At 36.0% G+C, this 24,867-nt stretch overlaps 1 protein-coding gene across 20 annotated transcripts in view; it reads left to right on the top strand.

The window, feature by feature from the left end:
* The window catches only part of ttn.1 (titin, tandem duplicate 1), a 134,786-nt gene that overhangs the window by 24,525 nt on the left and 85,394 nt on the right, over positions 1–24,867 (top strand). For 7 of the 20 annotated variants that reach the window (XM_082176635.1, XM_082176628.1, XM_082176634.1 and 4 more), the window contains 39 exons: positions 1,142–1,411; positions 3,139–3,429; positions 3,617–3,901; positions 4,867–5,151; positions 5,246–5,530; positions 5,663–5,947; positions 7,020–7,310; positions 7,518–7,805; positions 8,449–8,565; positions 8,649–8,922; positions 9,016–9,199; positions 9,321–9,401; positions 9,511–9,778; positions 10,245–10,454; positions 10,542–10,619; positions 10,701–10,727; positions 10,910–10,966; positions 11,061–11,105; positions 11,855–11,926; positions 12,291–12,353; positions 12,575–12,655; positions 13,012–13,284; positions 13,504–13,605; positions 13,853–14,299; positions 14,451–14,537; positions 14,976–15,614; positions 15,986–16,072; positions 16,472–16,558; positions 16,734–16,817; positions 19,037–19,081; positions 19,486–21,246; positions 21,726–21,776; positions 21,936–22,331; positions 22,465–22,737; positions 22,833–23,108; positions 23,207–23,346; positions 23,750–23,876; positions 23,981–24,247; positions 24,479–24,745. In XM_082176635.1, coding sequence (XP_082032761.1) covers positions 1,142–1,411; positions 3,139–3,429; positions 3,617–3,901; positions 4,867–5,151; positions 5,246–5,530; positions 5,663–5,947; positions 7,020–7,310; positions 7,518–7,805; positions 8,449–8,565; positions 8,649–8,922; positions 9,016–9,199; positions 9,321–9,401; positions 9,511–9,778; positions 10,245–10,454; positions 10,542–10,619; positions 10,701–10,727; positions 10,910–10,966; positions 11,061–11,105; positions 11,855–11,926; positions 12,291–12,353; positions 12,575–12,655; positions 13,012–13,284; positions 13,504–13,605; positions 13,853–14,299; positions 14,451–14,537; positions 14,976–15,614; positions 15,986–16,072; positions 16,472–16,558; positions 16,734–16,817; positions 19,037–19,081; positions 19,486–21,246; positions 21,726–21,776; positions 21,936–22,331; positions 22,465–22,737; positions 22,833–23,108; positions 23,207–23,346; positions 23,750–23,876; positions 23,981–24,247; positions 24,479–24,745 — 9,246 coding nt within the window. Of the gene's footprint in view, positions 1–1,141; positions 1,412–3,138; positions 3,430–3,616; positions 3,902–4,165; positions 4,374–4,866; positions 5,152–5,245; positions 5,531–5,662; positions 5,948–7,019; positions 7,311–7,517; positions 7,806–8,448; positions 8,566–8,648; positions 8,923–9,015; positions 9,200–9,320; positions 9,402–9,510; positions 9,779–10,244; positions 10,455–10,541; positions 10,620–10,700; positions 10,728–10,909; positions 10,967–11,060; positions 11,106–11,423; positions 11,473–11,854; positions 11,927–12,290; positions 12,354–12,574; positions 12,656–13,011; positions 13,285–13,503; positions 13,606–13,852; positions 14,300–14,450; positions 14,538–14,975; positions 15,615–15,985; positions 16,073–16,471; positions 16,559–16,733; positions 16,818–19,036; positions 19,082–19,485; positions 21,247–21,725; positions 21,777–21,935; positions 22,332–22,464; positions 22,738–22,832; positions 23,109–23,206; positions 23,347–23,749; positions 23,877–23,980; positions 24,248–24,478; positions 24,746–24,867 lie in introns of those variants that run through there. The other 13 variants (XM_082176633.1, XM_082176640.1, XM_082176639.1 and 10 more) reach the window with 12 other exon arrangements.

Below are 24,867 nucleotides of genomic sequence, written 5' to 3'. Positions count from 1 at the left end.
ACATAGCAAATATTCATTTTAGAATCTCTTCTGATAAGTAAAGATATTTTCTTTTCTGGTATGTGAACTAACTTTAGGCTATATATTTGCAATACATCTATGATACAGGTTATCAAATATTTTGATGACCGTATGTGGTAGAGGTAACTGATATTCAGATTTATTAATACTTTTGACTTAAATTTAGCAATGGATATTCCATTGTCTCTTGAGTGCATATTGGATCATAATTTGGGGAATTCATCAAGTTTCAGCCATGTTACTTTATCCACCATAATTATGACCATCAGTGGGGTAAAGCAAAGGTGATGAATACAAAAACACATGAACAGTAATACTAAGAAAAAATATTGATCAATGAATTTGATCCATACCAGGTCCCAGAAAACATGATCTGTGAAAATGTGTTCTGGGAACTGGGAATGGATCCAGTGATTGATGTTTTCTTGGTATTTCTGTTCATGTGTTTTTCACTGCCATAACCATAAATATGGTGGATGAGCAGAAAAAGTCACATGACTAAAATGGATGAATAGGATCACTATGATTAAGAATGGAAGGAAGATTCATAACATAGTTGGATTCAAAAAATGGCAAGACCAATGTAGAACTTATTGCTTTGCTTGTAGAGTGGGGACAAAACTGCTCTTCTTTTGTGAAGTTCCTGTGCAGAAAACGTTCCAAGTGATACATGTTGTGTTATTTGATTTGTGATGTCCTGTAGTGTACATATCTCTGTTGTGTAAGTGTGTAAAGGTAAAGATGATACAAATGCTGGTTATCCAGCAACTCACCACCTACCCACCAAAGTATTTCCACACACCATGTGTTTTTAGAGTCTAAATGGTTTATGACTTGTTAAAGCAGGCATATCTATACAACTGCACTGCAAAGTTTTGGGGCTCTCGAGCCTTTTGTGACACTGTCTTTGACTGGTAACTTATTGAATGCTTATAATATATATGGATCATTTTATATACTACATAAAAAGAGGTTTAGTGAGGGATGCACCTGCCCCCCGGTTGCTAGAGTAGTTGTTAAAGTTATTGTTATTGTTACCAAGATGATCAGTACTATTAATAATAGCAATACGAGTTTTTGACTATGGTTTTTGCTGAAATCGTTTAATTTTTATTCTCAGAAACCCCCTCCATCACAAAAGAATTACCAATGCTGGATGTAGTGAAGGTGACCAGTGCTTTATTTGGGAGTGAGCTCATTGGTACTGCCCCGTTTGAAATAAACTTGTTGAAGAATAAGAGATTTATCAATTCTGACAAAATTATTTTTGAAGATTTAATTGAATATTTGAAGACACGTCCCTTTGAAAGTTCAGATTTTTGGGAGTACCAATGTTGCCTATCAAACGAAGTTGGAAAAATCGCCTCAAAATCAGTTGCTATAATAAGAGGTTAGTATGCTTGAGAAAGACGAGAAGAATAATTCCTGCAGGTTCCCAGCACTAACAGGTGTGTTACTAACAGGCAGCGCGGGCTACAATGGCAAGCTAAAACTTTTAACAAAGCTTTCAGACAATTAAGCAGTTGCTGTTGCCATGATTTATCTGATTTATTTAAAAATGTTTACGGTTGACCTGCAATATCAACATTTTTCAACATCAACCATAAAAATATAAAAACACCAGTGCAATACAATTAAGCATAAAAGTACAGTACAACTTTGACATTTTATATTTTGTAACTTTTCATTTGGCATTACATCAGGAGATGTTGATCACTAATACAACTCATAAGTTCATTCTTTAGAACACAAACACACTGAATAATAGAATTAATTCTAATTCCTTTTACTCTATAAAGCCTTTTTGTCTATGCTCATAAAATCGATGGTCAAGGACTGACTGCATTGTGACTTTTTTTCACTTGATTTTTTCTTCTTCACTTTTTGATTGATCTTTGAATTTCCTAGATCCATGGGTTTCCATACACTGAGTCTTTGTCCTAGAAGCCACTCTTTAGATTCTTACTCTAACCTTTCAGGATATCATCGAGTGCATTTGTATTGAATTATGCTGGAATAATTAGTTGTTCTGGTTCTCTTGTAGTTAAAGGTTGGCAAAAGGATGGAGTATCTTAAGATATTTGAACATTGTTTGGCGTTCTTTTAGACTGGATTGTGTTTCGCATACCTTTTCTATATCGGATTAAAATCGATCTTTAGTTGTATTTAATTCTCTGTATTTGAAAATCACAGTTCATATTGCTTTTGTCAAGTGATGCAGTGCCTTCACATATCCCATGTTTGGTATGTAATTGTTGCTAAGGTTGTTACGTTTAGGTTTAGTTTTCTCTTTAACTGAATGTACTTGCCTAGTTTCATCTGGTTGTGGATGTCAGAAACTATGATTGGTTTTACTGGTGAATTTATATTAGATATCTTGACAGTGGTTGTTCGTCAAATTGACAGCAAAACATCAAACAACGCACCATGTACAAACTCTTTATCTTCTAAAATGTTCTTATTTGAATCAGAACTTCATATCTTTCTGAAGACACAATCTACCCAATTTCTTTGAAAAGGCGGTGAAATGGAAGAGGTTCAAGAGACGTCTTGTTTGGAAGAAACCGAAATGGAAGAGCAACTGCAACATTCTTCAAAATGGACGCATTCCATTTCATGTCAAGCTATTAATATTGTTGAAAAAAAGTCTTCAGTCTTTTCTTTTGTCACAAGCTGGCTAATTGTCAGTTCAGATATCTTGACTTGAAGGATGGCACACAAATGGTGGCTCTTGGTACCTTTACTGGAGTACTGAAATTCCCTCTTATTTTTGGATTTTGCAATGAAATAACCACTCTTATGAAATAACCAGTCACATGCCAAAGTGGCACAGTCTCTTGTTGTTCTTCATTGTTTTACCTCTTACATGGAATGCAGAATTATATAATTATGAAATGGCTGAGGAATGGAAAACAGACAATTCAACCGTCTTTGAATGTCGATGTCAGTATTATTGCAAAATTATGTAATTCTTTAAATCTTGTACTTAAATACCTTTGACTTATTATGGTGAATGCACATTACTGCCAGAAAAAAACATTTTAATGCTACAATCATTTTTTTTTTATGCAACTCCCATTTGTAGAGATGTAACTCTAGCTATACTGTTCCTCACAGCATCAGCACCTGCCCGCTTTGTGAAGACACTGAGCAACATTTCCGTCCCAATGAGCCAAAAGTTGAGACTTGAGTGCACATTCAGTGGAGCCAAGAAATTGTTTGTGACCTGGTTCAAAGATGGCAGACAACTCTATGCATCGTACAGATACAATACAAAAGTCACAGATAACTCCTGCATTTTGGAATGTCTTCATGAATGTGACAAGAACACTACAGGAAAATACTCTTGTGAAGTCTCCAATGCATTCGGAAGAGATATTTGCCATGCTAATGTGACTGCAGTGACGGGTTTGTATACTATGGATTTCAGTAATGCTCTACAAATTTACTATTATTGCGTTAGTAATTTTGGGCTTCTCAATTTAAATAAAAGATACCAGTAATTATCAGCACTGAACTAGAAATGACACTTCTTTAATATATAGGCCTATATATAATTTTCTGGACTAAAGGTTTCCAATCCTCTTCACTTCAGAACCTGCCCGTTTTGTGAAGAAGTTGACAGATCAATCCATTCCAATGAGTAAAAAACTAAGACTTGAATGCACATTCACTGGAGCTCCAAAAATGTTTGTCACTTGGTACAAGGATGGCAAACAGCTGTATGCTTCATATCGATACAACACCAAAGTTACATCAGACTCCTGTATCTTGGAGTGTCTGCATGAGTGCAATCATGAGACTACAGGAAAATACTCATGTGAAGTTTCAAACGTTTATGGAACGGATATATGTCATGCTGAAGTAGTGGCAGTTACAGGTTTGTATACTATGGATTTCATTAATGCTCAACAATTTTACCATTATTACGTTATTAATTTTGGACTTCTCAATTTAAATGAAAGATACCAGTAATTATCAGCACTGAACTGGAAATGACACTTCTCTAATATATAGGCCTATATATAATATTATGGACTAAAGGTTTTCAATCCTCTTCACCTCAGAACCTGCCTGTTTTGTGAAGAAGTTGACAGTTCAATCCATTCCAATGAGTAAAAAACTAAGACTTGAATGCACATTCACTGGAGCTCCAAAAATGTTTGTCACTTGGTACAAGGATGGCAAACAGCTGTATGCTTCATATCGATACAACACCAAAGTTACATCAGACTCCTGTATCCTGGAGTGTCTGCATGAGTGCAATAATGAGACTACAGGAAAATACTCATGTGAAGTTTCAAACGTTTATGGAATGGATATATGTCATGCTGAAGTAGTGGCAGTTACAGGTTTGTAATTTGTACTGGACCCTTGCCCGCCCATCTTCCAAAGTTCCATACCCATGGATTTTGCCCATGGATATAAAAGGAATAGTTTGATATTGCAGCGTTGGACCGCATGTCACCTGGAATGGTGTAATTTTTGTTCATCATGTTTTTTGTTTTTTTGCGGTTGGCAACAATATGGTGTGCTGCTGTGAATTTTGCACGTTCATTGAAGTGGCTCATGCGTCTTAATTCAAATCTGTTTTATCCTGTATCAAGGCTACAGTTAGGGCTGGCATGTTTTTTGAGTGCTTGTTGTTGCGGGATATTGATCAACTTGAGATTGCATCTGCAAGTTTCCATGCTTAAAAGATATTGCATACTTCAGCAAATTTGAGGAGTTTAATGTTTTTAAAGAACAATCCGCATGTTGTAAAGGTTGATATGTTGCCTGTTTGTATAGTTCTTGTCGTTGTTAAGAAAGTCATTTAAATGGATCTGATGCTGTTCTTCGTAGAGCCTGCCCGCTTTGTGAAGAGGTTGACAGACATGGCTATCCCACTCAGTCAGACACTGAGACTTCAGTGTACATTCACTGGATCGCCGAAGATGTTTGTCACATGGTACAAAGATGGAAAACAACTGTATGCCTCATACAGATACAACACAAGGATCATTGAGAACACGTGTGTCTTGGAATGCCTCCATGAATGTAACAATGACACTCCTGGAAAATACTCTTGTGAAGTTTCAAATTCCTTTGGCACTGATATCTGTCATGCCAATATAACTACAGTTACAGGTTCGTATACCATCCTAGTTTACTTATTTACAAATTTATTTCATGTTTAGGCAGACATAGGATAAAGATAAATTCGCTCATTTCTTGTTCTCAGAACCTGCCCGATTTGAACAGAAGCTTAAGGACAAAAAAGTTGCCATGAGCAAAAAACTGAAGCTTGAGTGCACATTTACCGGAGCTCCTAAAATCTTTGTCACTTGGTACAAGGATGGCAAACAAATATATGCCTCTTACAGATATAATACTCAAGTTGTTGGAAACACCTGCACTCTAGAATGTTTACATGAATGCACCAAAGACACTGCTGGAAAATACTCCTGTGAGGTGTCCAATTTCTATGGAAGTGATATCTGTCATGCTGAAGTGGCCACAGTATCTGGTTAGTACACTTTTAAAGGCCCTCTACATTAATGTTGGTTGGAATTCAAGTTGGTTCTGTAGCTGACGCCAGTGATTTGCAAGCATGATGCTCATGATATTCATGATGCTCATCCAATCTGATTCCTCTTAGGACCTGCTCGTTTTGTGAAGAAGCTCACAAACCAGAATCTTCAACGGGGGCAAAAGTTGAAGCTCGAATGTTCCTTCACAGGAATTGAAAATATTTTTGTCACATGGTACAAGGATGGCAAACAGGTCTATGCGTCATACAGGTGCAACACAAAAGTAATTGGAAACACTTGCGTTTTGGAATATCTTCACGAGTGTGATGACAATACTCCTGGAAAATATTCTTGTGAGGTTACAAATGAAGATGGATCAGATATTTGTCATTCGCTGGTCATCCTTGCGACAGGTTAGTTAACTGCAGTCAGCTTATTTGATTGAATTTGCAGATCAAGTTCCAACTTTTCCATTCTTTACAATACTTTTCAGTATGCTTCTTTTTTTTCCCCAAATACTTTTTTTTTTTTGTCACAAAGAGATCACCTTTCTCTGGATTAATTACTAGCATTTTAACATGAACAACGGAAATCACTATCGTCCCAAATGAAACAAAAATAGCAATTTGAGTATTTTCTAAAACGATTGAGGGAAATTTTTCCATTAAGCTCAATTTAGAGTATATAGTGACTTTTAACAATGGCACTGGTGCACAATAGCCAAATGCAAACTAGTGTTATTTTAGTATAATTTATATAATATATAATATTATATTATATATTATATTTATTCATATTTTGAATTAGCTTTTATTTTTCTACTTTATTTAGATATTAGTTCTTCAAATTAAACTTTTGTATTTCAGCTTGTTGCTGAGGCAACAAAATGTATCTAATATTTATATATATTTTTTTTTATCCCTGATTTACTTAAATTATCATAACATAACAACACTAATGCAAACTAAAACACTGTAGCAAAAATGCATTGAATAGAGCATTAAATACAAACTGCTTCATGTAGTCCACAGCTTACACTTCAGGCTTCAATTTAATACATTTCACTATAACACATTTAAAAAAACTGCGAGTAGTCTAATAAGCACATTTAATTATGCTTTTCTACTATAAAATCCCTTAATCTTGTTTACATTTAAGAGGGATTTAGTCTTGGACTAAAAGCTTTTTTTTAGGAAGGTTAGAGTAGACAGGGGCATTGCAAATATGAATCATTTGGTTAAACGATCGGCAAGATTAAAATGAGAGAGATTGCAAAATTTCAAGTGTGGATAAAACTGCACGCCTAGCTATTCTGAAAGCAGAAAATACAGATGCTTGTCTTGCCATGCAAGTGAAGAACTTGGTTTAAAAAAAGAAAAGAAAACAACATCAACAAAAGAAACACACATGCTCCGTTAAACTCTTTGTGATATGTATTTTGCTTTTAATATTAGTGACCTTGTGTGAAATGTGTTTTGTTTTCAGAGCGCAAAATTCCACCAACTTTCACTAAGAAGCCCTCAGAGCACATTGAGGATGCTGAGGGCAATTTGGTGAAGCTTGAGGGTCGAGTATCTGGGTCACAACCTCTATCTGTAAGCTGGTACAAAGATAACAGTGAACTCAACACTTCTGACATCTATGACATTTCCTTCAAGAGCAACACTGCTGTGATATGTCTCAAGAAGGCCAGTGTCAAAGACAGTGGAGTTTATACATGCAGAGCTTCTAATGAAGCTGGCACTGCCTCCTTCCAGGTGGTGGTTAACATCACAGGTAGTCAATATGGTCTTACTGCATGATTTCTTGTTTCTCACTTATTGCTGTATTCCCTTTTCCTCTTTGTACGTTAATTATATTTATGTGATTTTGTGTGTTACTGCGATACTGCTTTCTGTTGTACTGCATAAACATGTACTCCCCTACTTTTCACTGAAAAGAACAGGTGAAAATGCTGAAATTCTTCACTTTTTTAATACCTAGGGCAAAAAAGGCCACCGACTTTTGACATTCCCCTAAAACCAGTAACCGTTAGTGAGGGCGAAAGGCTAAACCTTAGCTGCCATGTCTGCGGGTCTCCCCCAATGAAGATTCAGTGGATGAAGGACAGAAGGGAGGTCACATCCTCTGCTACCACCAGGATGATTTTTGTGGATGGCACAGCCACCCTGGAGATAAACCAGACATCCAAATCTGATGCAGGAGATTATCTGTGCAAGGCAACCAACAATGCTGGTAGTGAATTCTCCAAGGCCAAAGTCACATTCAAAGGTAATTAGAACTATCTAACTTTTCTGTAATAATCAAAATGTGCATTTCAATGCAGCTAAATTAAAGATGTAGTATTATTATTAACCTTACATATTCTTGCTTTGAACTCTTCACATGTAATTAGTTTCTTTGCTTCATTTTCTACTTCTGGGTCTAATATTCTCAACCTTTCTAATAGTACCAAGTAGATATAAGCCAATATCTAAATTTCTTATTTCATCATCATGCATTTTGGTATCTTTACCATCTTAATAATATCTACATCTTGTTTTGCACGCTCCTTAAGTGCTTTGGATCCACCTGATCTTGCTGTTTCTTAAATAGTTTTACCTTTTTTCATAGTCCACAACTAAGCTGCCGTGATCTTGTTAATATTTTCAAAAGATTTGCTTTCACATGCATATTTATTCTTCAGTAACCAGGGATCTTTTTAGACATGCATATTGTCTGAAAAGCAAAGTGACATATCTTGCTAACTATAAGGTGCTTACGAGTAGATTTTTATTAGTTTAGATTTTGTGACAGTTTAATGCATATTTACTGAACTTGTTAAAATGCTGAAATATGCTAAGTATCCTTATGTAGATTTCAGTCCATTTTTATAATTTGCTTAATGTGTTGTTCCATTGCCGGTATTACTCAGATAAAACAGGTGCAGCACCTGCAACAACACCGGCAGCCCCCACAGCACCTCAGACAGTTAAAAAACTGGATAACTTATTCTTCATTGAGGAGCCCAAGAGCATTCATGTCGTTGAGAGTAAGTTAAACAGTGTAGATATGTCATTTTTAGATTAGAATTAAATGTACACAATGGAAATCACATCATATTCTGGATTACAGAGGGTACAGCTACCTTCATTGCTAAAGTTGGTGGTGATCCCATTCCCAATGTGAAGTGGATGAAGGGCAAATGGAGGCAGATGACTCATGGTGGTCGCATCAACATTCATCAAAAAGGCCAAGAGTCTAAACTGGAGATTAAAGAGGTGACCAAATCTGACTCTGGTCAGTATAGATGTGTTGCCTCAAACAAACATGGAGAAATTGAGAGCAGCACAGACTTGAATGTTGATGAGAAAAAAGAATCTGGGCCAGAGGTGGTCAAACTAAAGAAGTGAGTCTGAAATTGGGATTTTCTTTGTCAGCAAAGCTCAAAATCACAATTCTGTAATGATTATAAACTTGCACTCTGTTTTGTTACGTTCAGGACTCCATCAAAGCAGAAAAGTCCAAAGGAAGATAAAGACATTGACATTGTTGAGTTGCTAAGAAATGTAGATCCAAAAGAGTATGAGAAATACGCTCGTATGTATGGAATCACAGACTTCCGGGGTCTTCTTCAAGCTATTGAGTTTCTGAAGAAGGAGAAGGGTGAAGAAAGTGGAAGACCGGTAGATAAATCTAAATTGTTTTGTCTTAACAGATGTTACAAATCTTATGTTTTCTTACACCTTATTGAGATTGAAATCTGCAACAAATAGCTTTATTAGGTGCCCTTGTTTTTTGAATCAGGAAAGTGAACATGGAAGAGAAAGTGATGAGGATTTGGCTAAGCTTGTGGCTGATTTGCAGAGGAGAATGGAACACAGTGAAGTATGTTCCTTCTTTGGGAAGTTGAAGTAACACCGCTTCAATTTTCAGTCTAAAATTTTTTGCATATTCATGTTGATGACCTAAATGTATGAATATTTTGTTTTTGCAGCCTGTTACCCTGCTTAAAGACATCACAGATCAGTCAACACAAGTTAACAAAGAGGCTGTCTTTGAGTGTGAAATTAAAATCAACTATCCAGAAATTACACTGTCTTGGTATAAAGATACACAAAAGCTAGAAACTAGTGATAAATACGACATTAAACTCATGGGTGACCGCCAAATATTGAAGATCAAGAACTGTCAGACCAGTGACCAGGGAAATTACCGCGTCGTTTGTGGGCCACATATATCCAGTGCCAGACTGACAGTGTTGGGTAAGTCCATTTTAAAGACATTGTACTTTGCATTAAAACAACATTGATAAACATATTACGAATTGAGGCACATTTACGTCAATATTCTACAACGAGTAAAGGTCATGTACAGGAACCATCACCTGGTAAGAGGGTAGAATTGCTTTGTATAAGAAATTTAATTATCAGAATGGTAAGAAAGGGCCACATAGATTGTCTATTCATATAAGGAAATTACTAACCTCTTCTTGTTCAGCTACTTAGCTAAGCATTCTTCATTTTTCCCACTAGTGCTTTAAAATTACTTGGCTATAGTGGTGTTGATTATGTACCAATAAAGTGTTGGATTAAAAAAAAGTGTGTGTGCCTTTGAAAGCACATTTACATTTCTTCTGATTTCTTTGCTCTTTTTTTGAAAACAGTGAAATGACAAATGAAATGAATTTTGAGACAATTAACCATTCCAATCCTTTTATGTTATTTTTAGCTGATCAAATTCAGTTCACCAAGCGCATTCAAAATATTGTGGTGAATGAGCATCAGTCTGCCACTTTTGAGTGCGAGTTGTCTTTTGACAACGCGGTCGTCACTTGGTATAAAGATGCATGGGAGCTTAAAGAGAGCCTGAAATATACCTTCAGGTGTGAGGGACGAAGGCACTTTATGATCATCCGCAACGTAACCTCTGACGATGAAGGTGTGTACATTAATCCTCCTAGTGGCTCACTATAAATGTAGAGTTAAACAGATTTAAACTAAATTAACTTCACTGAAAATCTTTTAGGCGTGTACTCTGTGATTGCGCGCCTGGAGCCCGTTGGTGAAACTAAAAGTACAGCTGAGCTTTATTTGTCAGGAAAAGGTAAAATCCACAGCAGCATCACATTATGGCTTGTTTACTAGAGTTTAGTCAACAGCAATTACATTTTATCTTCTTTTGCAGAATTTGAAATAAGAACACGTTCTTTTGGTGAGTGGTTTGTTATGCACTAAATTGTTTCTGAGGATTAATCATCTCTTATTTACTCCTCAAATACCCTACCCCAACTAATTTCTTAAAAAAAATCTGCTAAATGTATAAGCAAACTTAATTTAATATAATCAGGCAAGAATAAAGAAATAAATATATAAAATTTATCTCAACCTATCCAGATGTTCCTGATACATCGATATATGTGCCAGATGTGTCATCTATGATTAGTTTTAAAGGTAAGGTATAAATAAATTAACAAATATATAAATAGAAGACCATGAAGTTTCACTTCACCTAACAATGATGCAATTGTTACCTTTTGTTTAAAAGATGAATCCTCAGAATTTCATTATGAAGAAAAATTTGAAATAACAGGTACTACTTCAAATTAGAAATAATCTAAATTTTTTTCATATTAAACCTTAATATGTGAACTTGATGAGTATGTTCACTAAAATACACTAAGCTTCCATCATCTCATCTCCTGAATGGACTGATAAACTAACATTACCATATTACCATCAGCACCTCACCATGTAATCCCACAAAGTGGGTGTTTAATAAAATACTAATGTAATACAATCAGATCCTAGATCTTTGCATTTGCATTAACTTTTTTTTTTTAATTGCTGTTACACAATTGTTTTTATATATAACATTAAAATATACTGTTGTATGGTAGAGTGTCAGAAATGGACAGTTCAAGAGGAGAGTGTAACTCATGAATTCTCTTCACTGCAAGGTATACTGATTAGCAGTCTTAGAGTCTTTAACTAAGAGCATAACATTTTGCTCGTCTTGTTTGTATGTGACGAGTTTCTTCACTCATCTTCATTTTAATCATTCTTTATTTCATCTTCTTTTAATTCTCTCTCTTTTTTTCTTTTTTTTACATATATTTTGTCAAAGCTATAATGTGTATTCCTTTGCTTTTTAATATAACTGTCTGTTAAACATCATCACTCCCATCCTTCAATAACCAGGTCCTCCATCATTTTCAGTTCAGCATCATTAACATTTTTAATCCACAGGTATTGTGCTGTAAACTTTGTGTGTGTGTGTGTTTGAAACTGAATTTGTGTGTCTATGTTCATGCCTAAGTTCTTATTTCATGTTCTCATTAGAATTGAAGAAACCTGTTGAGGAGTCTGTAACAAAACATCTAGTGGAATGGACAGAGGAGGCGCCTAAGAAAGGTATTGGATGAAGGCAAAATGCTTGTGCTAGACTGCTTATGGCTGTCCCAGATTATCTCTTAACATTTATGTATGCCAAGCCAACTGCTTTTTTTTTTTTTCCTCCAGTTAAACACTTACAACATGTCTGTGCTGAACCAAAAACATTTTTGCTTCCTTCCTTGTCTGGGAGTTCTGTTTGTGTATTATGTCATTCTGCGTTTTTTATGTACTTTTTATGATTGTCCTTGATCGTATGTCCATAAATGTTTTCTTCTAATGCGTGTGCAATCATGCTAAAAGCATGGACACTTTGGCTACTTAAACTCTGCTTAAGCTTTGCAGCTGTATTTTAACAAAGCTGATATCTTTTATGTACCTCAAGTTATGAAGCAACCAGAAGAGAAACCTGGAACAACTTTTGTACAGCCTTCAGTTCCTGAGAAAGGTATTATTATGTCTTTGCTTGACTTTTTACATTGTTCATGTTTTTCTTCCTCTGTGTGTTCATTGTTTTCCACCAAAATACTTCAACCAAATCTGTTTTGTGAGACCGGTATGTTACCATATCAAATCTGTTTGCGTACTTTCTGTACATGTAGCTCTTTGGTTTGAAGATGCTTAATATGCGACTCAATTTTATTCCTGTGATGCCATGATATTTTAAAGAATCTGAAGACAAGAAGCCTGTTGAGGAAAAAGTCCCATCTGTCAAGGTGACAGGGCAAAAAGAACAACCCATACGCAAAGGTATTATCAGCTGTGTGTTTTCAGTGTGTATACTGTTATATATGTTCTGTATTGATTGTATGTCTAAATGTGTTCTTTATCCAGTTCAAAAGTATGTATATTATGTATAAATGTTGATATTTGTGTAACTGTAATTTACAGTTTCTTCTTGTGCCATTTTCTTGTTAGTATGTAAAATATTCTTAATATCTTGGGATTCTATAATTCTTCACAAATTGTTTATCTGTGACGTACACAGAAGTATCTAAAGCCTCTGCTGTATAATTCCTGTCTATGTGTTTGTGTTGTCAGTCTCCTTTGAGAATTAATAGCAATATCAGTGTTAATTATAGATGTTCTAAAACCTACACCCTCAGAGCCTAAACCTCAGGTGCCAGCAGAACCAAAAGCTCCAGTGGCTGAACTAAAGCCTGAACCTAAGTCTGAGCCAAAAGCTCCAGTGGCTGAACCAAAGCCTGAACCTAAGTCTGAGCCCAAAGCTCCAGTGGCTGAACCAAAGCCTGAACCTAAGTCTGAGCCAAAAGCTCTACCTAAACCTGAGCCCAAGCCTGAGCCAAAAGCTACACCAAAACCTGAGGCTGAACCTAAGCCTGCAGTTGCAAAGAAAGTTGAGGCACCTTCAGTCAAAGGTATTGTGTGTGTGCTGCAGTTTTTTCTTTGTGTTTGTTTTGTGAGCATGTCTGTATGTCAAGTATGATATGTACAAATATGTTCCTTATTATTATTTGTTGTATGTGCAGTCCTTAACTCTTAGAATCCACCTCTTGTTCAACTTAAGAATATAAAGTCTCATCTGCTTTATAATTTTGGGTTTACTGTATGCTACTTTGTTTTTTGTTCTTTAAAAGAACCCGATGCTCCAAAGAAGCCAGAAGCTGCACCTCAACCATCCTTAGCTATTAAAAAAGATGAGGCTTTACCTCTAAAGCCAGACACTACTCAAATAAAAGGTAACTCTTAAATCTCAATAGTTAAGAAGCACAATTATTGAGTATAATTCTTGCAAACCACGGTCTCACTTTTGTTTGTTGTCTGTTAAAAGCTTTGTCACCAAAAATGGTGCTCTTGGAATGCATGTGTAACTCTTCTCTTGATCTACTAATTGATTCTTTTTATTATATGATCTTCTGCATTCTACTGTGAATGCATATCTTTTTATGATATTACACTGTATAACACATATGTGTTCTTTTGAAGCTCTTGTGGAGATGAAGGAAATAGAAGCACCAAAAGTAAAGCTAGATAGAAAACCAGAGCCTGCACTTGTTGCTGCTGAGCCACCAAAGAAAGAAGCCTCTACACTACTACAAGAAGAATCTATCAAAGATCATTTGCCTGTCCTCTCTGAGCCATCAAGTGTAGAGCCAGCTAGACAGTTTAAACCTACACAAAGCCAGCCTCCTGAGCCAGTTAGAAAACAAGAAGTCACATCAGCTCCACCAAAAGTTATAGTTGAACCAAGAAAGCCACCTTCCCGAGAAGTTTCCCAAGCAGAATCAGTCAGAAACGTTGAAACTTCCCCTAAACCTTCAGAGTTACTGCAAGCAGATCAAGCTAAAAAGCAAGTGCCACCAATAAGTGAACCAACCCCTAAAATCAGTGAGCCAGCACTTGCCCACAAAAAGGAGGGTCATCCAGAGAAAGGTATCATTAAATCTTCATATTAAACTCTTTAAATATGCCCTGCAATAATGGGGGTAGCAATCAGTACAAACTCTCTTAAAAGTGTTGCTGATCTTATTTACTCTTCTTAATGTGTTGTTCTTTGTCTGGTAACATTTTTATATCTACAAAGCGGTTGAAGTAAAGGCTGCTGAACTACCATCTGAGAAAAAGCCTGTGACTAAAGCTAAAATGGAGACTGAGATGCCCCTAGCCAAAGGTATGCTTGGTTGGTCGTGGGATATACAAATTAAATGTGTATCTCTGCATTACTAGATCTGTTTGTGGTACAAAAAACAGAAGTCCCACTATTTACAGGGTAACCATTATTAACATTTTAATCATAGTTAGCTGGAAAATATTTGTTTACATTATTAATAAATATTAATCTGCTATGAGGTAAATAAGTTTAAAGAACCTTCAATAACCCAAGCCAGAGAAAAGAGTTGCATTTTGACTGTACTGCCAAAATAAAGATAATCCCTAAACTATGATATTTTAAGATCCTTTCTCTTTTATAACAAATTATCCTTTCTAGATTAAAGTATGGAAATATGTTAACATACCCTTTGATGTTTCATGTTGGTATGCATGTTTTGTTGAAAACTCTTCTACCACCGCTGCATGGTGCAATCTTGAAAATCTTTAATCTTTAAAGTCTTTGCAGCTTCTGAAGAGAAAACTGACCAAATTCCCTACACAGTGGAAGCAACTCAGAAGATTTACATGGAGGAAATGTTTTTGAAGGAGGAAATTGCGGAAGAGAGTGAAAGCATGCCTCATCAACCTGAGGAAATTTTGTCTCTTCAAGAACATATTGTAAGGATGGATGTGAGTCATCACAGTAGAGAATTAGCTCCTGAAGATTTGAAAATAGTTGAAACAGAGGTTTCCCGGAAGCTAGAATCTTCTTTTGAGCTGATACAAATAAAGGAGATACCCGAGACAACATCATCAAAGCAAGAAATGCATATTGAGAACATTGAAACTTCTCCAGAAGCTGTGGTGATACTTAGCATTGAGTCGTCACTGAGAAGTCAAGAAATAATGCCAGATGAAAAGAAAAAAACGGAAGATATGCCTCTACAAAAGAGAGAAGACACCCCCAGAAAAGAGATGGCCATTCAGAGAGAAATAGAAGTTCACAAGAAAGAGTATATTCACTTACAACAGTCTGTTCATGAAAACAACAGATCAAAGGAGGAAACCCCTCAGATATCACCAGAGATAACACCATTAGTAAAACCAAAAGAAAATGGAACTAAGTTGAAGGAAGTGCGTAAAGTACTTGAAAGAGGTAAACCTTATAATCTTCAGCAAATGCCTCAACTGGTATATTGCAATCTTTACTTGAATTATTTGCCGAAAAGGCAATTGTGGTTTTCTTAATGTCTTAAAAGTCATGTGCTTGCATTTTTTGCTAAAGTTCCTCTTTAGCTTCTTGTATCTTGAATATGTTATAGTTCTTAATTAGACGAGAAGACCCAGGCTGTTACAGCTCCTGTGTCAAAAGTTGTTTCACCTACAAATAGTTCTTAAAAGGCTGGGAGATTTGGTGCTATTACTCTTCAGTTCTTTGTTCAGTATGTGAAAATGTGTCTGTATGCTCATCTGTAAATGTTCAGGGTCTATTTCTTGATTGTGATCATGGCTTACTTTTATTTTAAGAACCGGAATTAGTAAAGAAACCTGAACCGGAAGTCCCAAAGCCAACTGTGGCTCCAGTTGAACAGAAAATATTTCCTCCATCAAAAGGTATACAGCAAAACTGGAAGAAACACTTCTTTGATAATGTTTGTTTCATATATTCTTTTGTTGTCATGTTTAAATGTTCTTTGACCAGTCCAGTTACACATTTTTCCACATGTGCCTTTATTATTTTGGATTATTATTATGGTATTGTTTTAATTAAAGAGCCAGCTGTTGAAAGGAAACTTGAGGCACCGAAGCCAAGTGTGGCTCCAGTTAAACAGAAAAATGCCTCCTTCCAAAGTTATTCAAAGTCACATTGTGGTAGAACTATTTTCTGGTCTGTTTGTCAGTCTTTGGTATGTGTTTGCTTGTTTTGTTAGTCTAATGATCTTTACATGGTCCTTGTCTTTAATCTTATCTTTGTTTTTATTGCTTGTGATTATGGCATTGTTTTATTTAAAGAGCCAATTGTTGAAAAGAAACCAGCTCCTGAAGTACCAAGGCCAACTGTGGCTCCAGTAGAACATAAAACAATATATCCTCCAAAAGGTATTTAAAGCAAAACTGGCAATTTTTTGCTGGTCCTATAGTCTTTGGTATGATGTGTGATTGTTCTTATTTGTGTTTTACTTTAAATGTCCTCCTTGTCCATTTAAATAACATCTTAATTCCACCTTTGTCGTCTCTATTTTTGGTTGTGATTGTGGTATTATTTTATTTAAAGAGCCAACTATTGAAAAGGAACCATCTCCTGTGGCACCAAAGCCAACAGCAACTCCAATTGAACAGAAAGTGTCTCCACCCACAGGTAGAGTCTCTGTTTTCATGTCTTCTGTATCAATTGTTATTGTTGTTGGTGTTCCCTTGTGTTTTTAATGTGTCTTTGTGGTCTTTAGTTTGTGCATTATACTTTTTAAAGTATCCTTTAAATCTTGTCGTGTTTTTACATGTTTGTCTTAAAATACAAAATTTGACATTGTTTTTATGTTTCTTAATCAATTATGGATGTGAGTTGTCTACTTTTGTATTCCACTTTGTTTAAACATATACTGTACCTTAGACTAGTATGCACATTTACAATGGTAAAATTAAAGTAAGTATTCACCTATTTACTCATTTTCACCTCCTTTTCAAACCTGCATGACTTTCTTTCTTCCATGAAACTCCAATGGAGATTTTTAGTAGAATTGTATTCTATATTGTATTCTATACCATGATAGGGGATAGGGACCAGGGACTGTCAAGTTCCAGAAAATATTGACACAAAATTGCCTCATTTAAGTAGTCTATATGACTTGATATGTATTTATATTCATAGTTTTATAAAGCCATATGATCTAAAGAAAAGCCTGAAATTGAAGTGAATTTCTGAAAATTTAACAGCCATGGTCACCATTTACTTTCATTGAGTAGAAAAGAGCAGCAGGGTATAATATTATAAACATTTCCATTTGTAACGTAGAAACGAGTGCAGATCCGAGTGCAGAAATAATCTTACGACAGGGATCACGTGTGATTTGATACATTCGTATGCTGCCAAATGCCAATCCCATCTGATCATACGAATGATCGTATGTTGATAAATGTGGCGATAAATGTGTCATTTGTATATCGCGTCCCTAAAAATTCATGGTTTAGAAGCCTCGCCCTTAAGAGTTTACGACATGGAGAAAAGAAACCCGACCAAGAAGAGGAAGTAATCTCATGAAAGAGAAATTGATCTTACTCTAAAATACACCCATTAACCTCGTTAATTGCAATCAAATATATAAATTTATATGTACAGTAGTATATTAGATACCGGTAAATAAAACGAAACATTTACAAACATTATAAACACTATAAACTAGGCTATTTTCCCCTCACTCCACAACAAATTCTTCAAATTTAACTGTATTTAGAAACAGAACAAGAATGAAAAATAAGTATCTATAAATTATGTATTAAACTATAAAATAAAACACAAATTAGGCTATAGTGGCATTCATTATAAACAATGGGCTCACCTCTCTCATTTGGCAAGAATCCAAAATATGTTTCCGTATTTGCCATGTAACATTTTGGTTGCTAAACTATTATTATGTAAACAATGCTTTGTATTTCACTCGTGTTCCAATATCCAAGTAAAACAGCATTCTTCATTTGCGCAAAAATGTGTTTGGTTGGGCGCTGGGCACACTGATTTTACAGCGGACCATTTAAATTGAGCAGTGTAACTTTTATGTTTAGTTGACTGCATTTTAGTTTGATGATGAATGGCTAAAATGTCAAGTTAGCAACGCTAAAACTGTGTGTGCAGCACTGTGCGCGCTTCAGGCACCTGCGCAATCAGCTGGATTAAAAAAAATAAAGATAAAGAAAACAACTACAATGCGTTAAGAGTGTCACAAAAAACGAGCATAGCTTATACTACTTGTCTCACAGTTTATTTTCTTTTGATAATCTGTTTATTCTTTAAGTGAAATATATTTTATGTAGTCCTATATATTTTATTACTTTTATAAAGCCTAGTTCATTTTAATTAGTTTTTATTCTGCGCTGCAGTTGCGTGATGTGATGATGTGTGAATCCTCATGTTCTGTTGTTTATGCTGCTATTTGTGCATGTAAAACTAAACCCCTGAAAAAACAACAACAACATTTGTGGTATTTTTAATGGGTCACAGACACCCATCTATAATTTTAATTTGACAATCTTTAACGGTTAATGATCGATTAATGAGCCTCAGGAAAATAATCTAAATGAGAAAATGCTCTCTATGAATAAAATACAGTTCGCCACAAATACTTGTGTACACGAGCTGAGACCTGACGTGAGATTTGATCGTAGCCACCGCTCGTGTCCATATTGATAAATGCCAAGTTTTGTGTTGAAATGGCCATACACCCAGTTTTCTGTTGTATGTTCATTTTATATATGAGGCCCAAGGAGAGTAAATGATGCCGGAATTTAAATGTTTTAGTGCATTCTCATTCTGACTTGTATGTGTGTTGGTATCTGTTTAATCTGAAATGATCTCTGAAACAGATGCAGTCAAGGGCCCTGTTACAGCTCCTGGACCTGCTCCCAAAGGTATGTTACTGTGTGACCTAAATGGCATAAATTAATATTCCCAGGTTTAATGATCAAACATATTAAAATCAGTTAGTCAGGCATCACATTTTATATGTCTGCTTGTTGTTATGTTTGTTTTGTCTCATTTTTGTTTTCTTATTTTTTTGTTGTTATTTTTTCTTGCTATATTTTTTTCTTTTTTTGTGCTGTACAGTTTGGGTCAGTGCTATTTATTAGGGTTGATGTTAATTTAATCTTAATTCCTACATTATAATTCCTCATAAAAAAAGTGAATAGTTTTCCATGAAGGTTACACTGATGACTTTAGCTTCAACCCTTCTGTGTGATATGTGTACAGGTGTCTTATGTCATGCTGATTGTACTGTCCATGTCATGTGATATTGTGACATTTATCGCCTCAGAAACAACTAGCACTACACAAGCACTTCTTAAACGAAAGAGTAAAATTCACATCAAGGAAGAGGAACAATTGGAAATGCCAACCATAAAGAAAGTTACCAGAAGATCAAAAGAACATCAGGAAGATCAGGAAGTTATATCACTTAAGGTAGTCAAGAAGATTCAGCATGAAGAACCACCAAAAGAAGCAGGACAACTTCTCCAGAAAGTTGAGAAAGCTGAAATAGTTGGAGAGGAGATGGTGAATTCAAAGGCTGTTAATGAAGTCAAACTCACCAGCAGTCATGAAATCACAAAAGATACTTGGTCATATGAAACTGCCACAAAAACAGACAAAATATCAAAGGGGGAGGGAAAGAAGATAGAACAGTACAAGAATGTGTGGGAGCAGAAAGTGATTACTCCTGAAATAGGAGGAAGAGGTGTAGAAAATACGGGTGAACAAGAAACTAAAATTACAATGGAAGGGGAACCCTTGATACCACAGCCAAGTCTGAAAAAGGTAACCAAATCAATATCTACTGAGAAAGAACAGGAAACTGTAAAATCGGATAAAGCTGTTGTAGGTCCACAGAAAGACAGCAACATAAAGAAGAGTGAAGGTAGTATTGGTGTCCAGAAACATGAAAGACTCATAAAGGATGAACCTGTTTCAAAGAAGAAGATAGAAGTGACGCTTACAGATCAAACAGCTAAAGAATCCGTAATGCCAAAACCTACTGTGGCTAAAGATGAAATCTCCAAGGAACATGAGAAATTTCCAGAGAAATCAAACAGAATTCTACCACAGGACGAGGAGCCAGAAACTGTGACACTGAAACCATTTTCCAAAGAATCTCATGCTGATGTAACCCCTGAAAAGGTTACTCAAGAACAAAAAGAGAAAAAGCCTGTAGATATTAAGCATCCAGAGAGGCCGGAAACACATCATATCCTGAAGGAACCTCACATCCCGGTAAAAGAACCCGGAAAAAGTGAAAAAACATATGAAGAGCCTGAAAAGATCAAAAAGCTAGAGTCACCTCATGAGCATCTCCCCATGATGACTACTACTACTACTCCAGAAAAGACAACACAGGAATGTCCCAAGGAAGAGAAGGCAATAACTAAAAACCATGGAATTATTCCAAAGGATGAAGCAAAAAAAGAAGAGGTATCACTGAAACCCGTAAAAGGAAAAATAATTGCAGAGAAAATTACTTCACCAAAGGTAGATAAACCTAGTCCTCAAGTCACTTCACTGACAAAAAAGAGTCCAAAAGATGATGATAATAAGCCAGCAATGTCAAAAAAGATTGTTCGTCCACCAAAGGAAATGGAGGGAAAAATAACAGAAGAGCTGAAAAAGACACCTTCACCAAAAGCAGAGATACCAAAATCTAAACCCACTGAATCCATTCCAATGGAAAGAAAGTCTAGTGCAAAATCACCCAAGAAGATTTCACCAAAAGATTCACTTGAGTCTGTAATCCTGAAGAAGGTCTTAAAGACAGTTTCCCCCAAAGAAGAAAAGACTACTCAGGATCCTCCTTTGAAAACAAGTGAAGACAAAGTGCCATTGGTGAAGGAGTTGTCTCCAAGCGTGCTGCATCTACAAAAGATTCCTACACAGCAAGAAGAGGTAGTTCATGAGGTGGTGGATGATGAAGAAGAAGAAACCTGGGGATGGGAACTTGCTCCTAGGGACAGTTATGGATCCGAAACCTTTGATGATGTTTTGGAGGATGGGGCCATTGAAACCCCAGGAATGGGTGACAAGAAAGGTGAGATGGTATCACCAAAAGCTTACCATTGGTATCTCATGGCTCCCTACAGTCGTTCCAAATAATATCCACTCAACCCAACCTTCATTATAACCCTTTAACAAGTGTCTTCTTTTTTCGAGTGTTCAATTGTCTTTGATGTTTGATGTTTGTCCTTCCCTTGATTCATTCGTTCTTTCGTTCTTGATTGATCAAGAACTCTTGATAAAATGTTGTGTGTCTGTTCTTGTCTGGTCTTAAAACTGTTTGTCAGTATCATTTTCACTCCTTCGTCTTCATTTGTAATTTTTGTTGTGGGTGTCATTTGTCCTGAGCTGTGTTTTTCAAACTTTATTCAAATTTGTCAAACTGTGTTTTATTGTCTAATTAATCCGCTCACATATATTATATAAGGTATATATAATTTATCAACCAAACATTTCAGACCTTTGTGTTTTTACCATTTCAAGCCTTGCTTAGTATAACAATATTTCAAACAGATGGAAAACCAAAAGAGGAGCCAGCTCCAGGCAGAGGCAGAGGACTAAGACGTACGTTCATAATATACTGTACATTCATAATATGCATTTATCATTTTACATTGCAAGTGTTTGTTTTTGTTCTTTTTGAATTCATGTATGTATAATTTGAAATTACACTTCCCCATAATGAAATAACTAAATATTTAACATTTTTTCTTTTTATTGTAGCGAGACAAACTCCTTCTCCTGGTGATGGTGGAAGGGGTAGAGGGAAACCTGGTGGTGGAGGTGACAAGCCTCCTGGAGATTCACCATTTGGTTTCCAGCTCAAAGCGGTCCCCTTGAAATTTGTGAAGGAGCTCCAGGACATTGTGTTGCAGGAGGCTGAGTCAATCGGCTCCTCAGCTGTATTTGAGTGCCAGATCTCTCCATCTACGGCTATCACCACCTGGATGAAAGATGGAAGCAATCTAAGGGAGAGTCCAAAGCACAAATTCACATCTGATGGCAAAGACCGCAAACTGCAAATCATTGATGTACAGCTTTCAGACACTGGAGAGTACACATGTGTTGCAAAGCTGGGCAACAAAGAGAAGACCTCAACAGCTAAACTTGTTGTAGAAGGTATTTGTGACTGATATCCCTCAAAGCATTTCTATTCAATTAAAAATTCTAATAAAAAGTAAATTAATGTTAATATGTTGGTACTAATAATGTATGATTGTTAAAGTAGCATTTCTTCTTTCATCTCATATAGAATTACCTGTGAAATTCACAAAGAATCTGGAAGAAGAGACCTCCGTGCTTAAGGGGCAGCCAATGTATTTGACCTGTGAGTTGAGCAAGGACAAAGATGTGGTCTGGAAAAAGAATGGAAAAGAGATCAAGGAAATTCCGGGCAAAATTCAAATCAACGTTATTGGACTACAGCGTGCCATCACAATCCAGGACGCGAACGAAGAAGATGATGCTGGTGTTTACTCATGCGAGTGTGAAAACATAAAAACTCAAACTAATGTCAAAGTTATCGGTATGTATTTTATTTTAATTTGTTTTATTTTTTTACTTTAATGTCTTTGTTAAATTTAGAGCTGGTATGAATTAAGCCATGTCTGTATTCAACAGAAATTGTAAGAGACTGGTTAGTGAAACCTTTGCGGGACCAGCATGTGAAACCCAAAGCCGCTGCTACATTTAAGGGTGAGCTCTTCAAAGACACACCTAACTGGAAGTGGTACAAGGGTAATGATGAAATTCCTAATGAGCCTACTGATAAGACTGAGGTGAAGAAGGAGGGTAAAGAGATCACTCTTACGGTCAAAAATGCCCAGCCTGATGACGTTGCTGAATATGCTGTGGAGGTTGAAGGCCGCAGATACGTAGCAAAACTAACACTTGGAGGTATGTAAAAGCAAACAAAACAATAACTGAGAAGTGTTTATTTCTGCTTATGTATCCATCTTAATATGTTGTATATAAACCTTTTAATCTCTATTCAGAACGTGAAGCTGAGATCTTGAAGCCTCTTGCTAGTGTGGAGGTGGTTGAGAAAACAGAGGCCAACTTTGACACTGAAATTTCAGAAGATGACGTGCCTGGAGAATGGAAACTTAGAGGGCAGGTTCTGACAAGATCCCCGGTGAGACCTTATTCAAGAGTGCTACAAAATGAATCATTCCCAGTTCTGGGGAACTACTTTGAAACTGTGGCTTCCCTGGCTAAAAGCTATAAATTGCCAAGCTCACCATTTTGAGATGTAGTTAGCTACAATACAAGCTACTAAGAAAAAAAACTAAAAAACAAACCACTTAAAGTTATTTAAGGGAGTGGTATCTTTATTTTTTTAGATAACTATCAGATGAATTAAGTCGGTTTTATAAAAAAAAAGCATTCTTCATCTGTCAATTAGGGTGACGATTCAATTAAATCAAATTCAATTAAACAGATATTTACACAAAATACTACTAAAATGATAGTGTTCTGCTTTTTTTAAAGCACATTGTTCGGCAATTTTGCTGATTCACAATTTTCTTCTATTTTAGACATGTGACATCAGATCTGAGGGAACCAAACGATTCCTTTCTATCAAAAATGTTCAGCTTGATCAGGCTGGTGAAGTTACATACCAAGCTCTGAATGCTGTGACAAGTGCTATGCTCACAGTCAAAGGTAAGAAAACAATGAATGTTTTTATACAGCATAAAAAAATTAAAATGAACATTTACAAATGCAGATGAGTGACGATATGGACAATGTACATTCTTACCTACCAGAGTTGGAAATGGAATTCACAGTCCCATTGAAGGACGTTACTGTGCATGAAATGAAACAGGCAAAGTTTGAATGCACCATCAATAAGGATGTGCCTAAAGTGATTTGGTTTAAGGGTTCTGATATTGTTACACAAGGAAATAAGTATGAAATCATTGATGACGGAAAGAAACACATACTTATTGTTAATAACTGTGGCTTTGAGGATGAGGGAGAATACAGTATTGAGGTCTTGGGCAAATCATCAAAAGCAAAACTGATGGTAGAGGGTAAGTCTTAGTTATTATCTTGGTTAGTGAAGTGTTGGTCAAAATGCTTTGTGACAAAATTTAACAAGGGTGTTTATTAATGAGTAGTCTAACAAATAGTAAATAGTAAACAAAAACCTTTCATAATAATCTAATAAATTCACTAATAAATTCACCCATTTTCCAAGTTTATAGTATATTCATTTTTTTGCACCCATAGTTAATTTGTTATGCACTGAACAAATGTCATAGGTATGAGGCTGAACTTCACCTCAACATTAAAGGACCTAACTGTGAAGGAAGGTAAAACGGCTGTATTTGAGCTTGAGCTTTCTCATGAGAATGTCGCCGTGACATGGTACAAAAATGAAATAAAAGTGCATCCGAGCAGAACCGTGTTCACCAGCATGGTGGGAGTGAAGCATACACTAGAAATTAAGGAAGTATCACTAGATGATACTTGCCTAATAAAAGCAGAGGCTAAGGGAATATCCACAATGGCTAAGCTGCTGGTAATAGGTAATTTTACCTTTATTTTACCCTTACATTTATTTGATCAACTAATCTTGTCCACCCCCCCCCCCCCCCCCCCCCCCCCCACACACACACACACACACACACACACACACACACAACAAAAC

The sequence above is a fragment of the Leuciscus leuciscus genome (genome assembly GCF_965113295.1).
Source record: "Leuciscus leuciscus genome assembly, chromosome: 7".
In the NCBI taxonomy this organism is placed as follows: domain Eukaryota; kingdom Metazoa; phylum Chordata; class Actinopteri; order Cypriniformes; family Leuciscidae; genus Leuciscus; species Leuciscus leuciscus.
The sequence above is the reverse complement of the archived record's forward strand: the minus strand, read 5'-3'. Positions and strand labels throughout refer to the sequence as shown.